The sequence below is a fragment of the Gekko japonicus genome, unplaced genomic scaffold, assembly GCF_001447785.1.
Source record: "Gekko japonicus isolate JY-2015 unplaced genomic scaffold, Gekko_japonicus_V1.1 scaffold31275, whole genome shotgun sequence".
In the NCBI taxonomy this organism is placed as follows: Eukaryota; Metazoa; Chordata; class Lepidosauria; order Squamata; family Gekkonidae; genus Gekko; species Gekko japonicus.
Window position 1 is genome coordinate 1 of NW_015219663.1, and position 1,170 is coordinate 1,170.

The 1,170-nt window shown below is 49.2% G+C and overlaps 1 protein-coding gene across 1 annotated transcript; it reads right to left on the reverse strand.

The window, feature by feature from the left end:
- Positions 1–114: 114 nt before the first annotated feature.
- LOC107125246 (inhibitor of apoptosis protein-like) lies at positions 115–1,167 on the reverse strand (the record flags this gene model as incomplete). Its single annotated transcript, XM_015428692.1, has 2 exons — positions 115–214; positions 342–1,167. Coding segments are annotated over 2 exons (926 nt in total), but the record flags the coding sequence as incomplete, so codon positions are not given.
- Positions 1,168–1,170: the final 3 nt, after the last annotated feature.

Here is a 1,170-nt window from a genome sequence, read left to right on the forward strand (position 1 = left end):
TTTACTGGATGTCCCACCTTGTTGACTGTACTGAATGCAGTCTGCCTTGAGTCTCCATGTGAAAGGCAAACTCATGTAAATATAAAAATAAGAAATGTACGAATTTTTAAGTACCTTGGAAACCATTTCGCGTGCTCCACCCATGGATCGTCCCCAGACTCCCAGCACCTGAGTCCACCATCACAGCAGAAACATTTGACGTCGTCATTGCAACCTTTAAAATGAAAAACAGATACAAAAAAGGAGTTAAATTAACCAGACACCCTGAGAAGTCACTGATTAAATCTGAGAATTTCCCAGAGCCCAAGTCATTTTAAAAAAAAAGATCCAAGTTCTCTTGCCTACGTAATAGAAGCCGGCGTCTGCAAGCTGCTGTGGCCGAACTGGAATCGTAATTGGCCAGCTGGTGAAGGTGCTGACTCGGGCACTGTGGGTTTGCATTCTCAGGTTTGCAACTGAGAAACTGGGCAGGTCTCCATACAGATTTTGCACAAAAGGGCAGTTGGGAAAGTGCCTCCGATGTTCAGACATGGCGCTATCCTCTGGGTCCCAGTTGCCCAACTGGCCGCCGCAGGCAAAACAAGCTACCCTATCTGCAGGGCCAACATAGTAAAACCCAGCTCTGGCCAGCTCAGACGGTGCCAAAAACGTCAAGGGCCATGCCTGGAAAGTTCGCTGCCTGGCTTCTTCTGTCTTCATGGAGCGATTGAAAGATTTGGGTCTGAAATAGGACAGGTCTTCCACGGCCCTGGATGCTACTGGATCCTGGGGGAAGCTTGCATAGTGTCCGCTGAAATAGCCCCCTTGATCCAAACTGGGCGCTTTCCTTTCAACGTTCATCTTGGCGCCCATCGACGTAACTGGAGGCGAGAAGGCAGAATGGAACGAGGAACCGAGACTGTTGGCTGAACCCAGGCTCTGAAGAAAGCTGCAGCTCGGGTAGAGTTGCTTGTGCTTGTCCAAAGCACTGTCTCCTTTCTTCCAGTTATCCAACATCAAACCGCAGCTGAAACACTTCACTTTGTCTTTCAGGCCGGTGTAATAGAAACCCGCACGGGCAAGACTCCTTTCTGACACTGGAACGTTCAGGGGGAAAGTCGAGAAGGTGGAGATCCTGTAGAGTTCACATGTTAAATCATACCGCAGATCGCTCTCGTTGCTGCTGCTGCT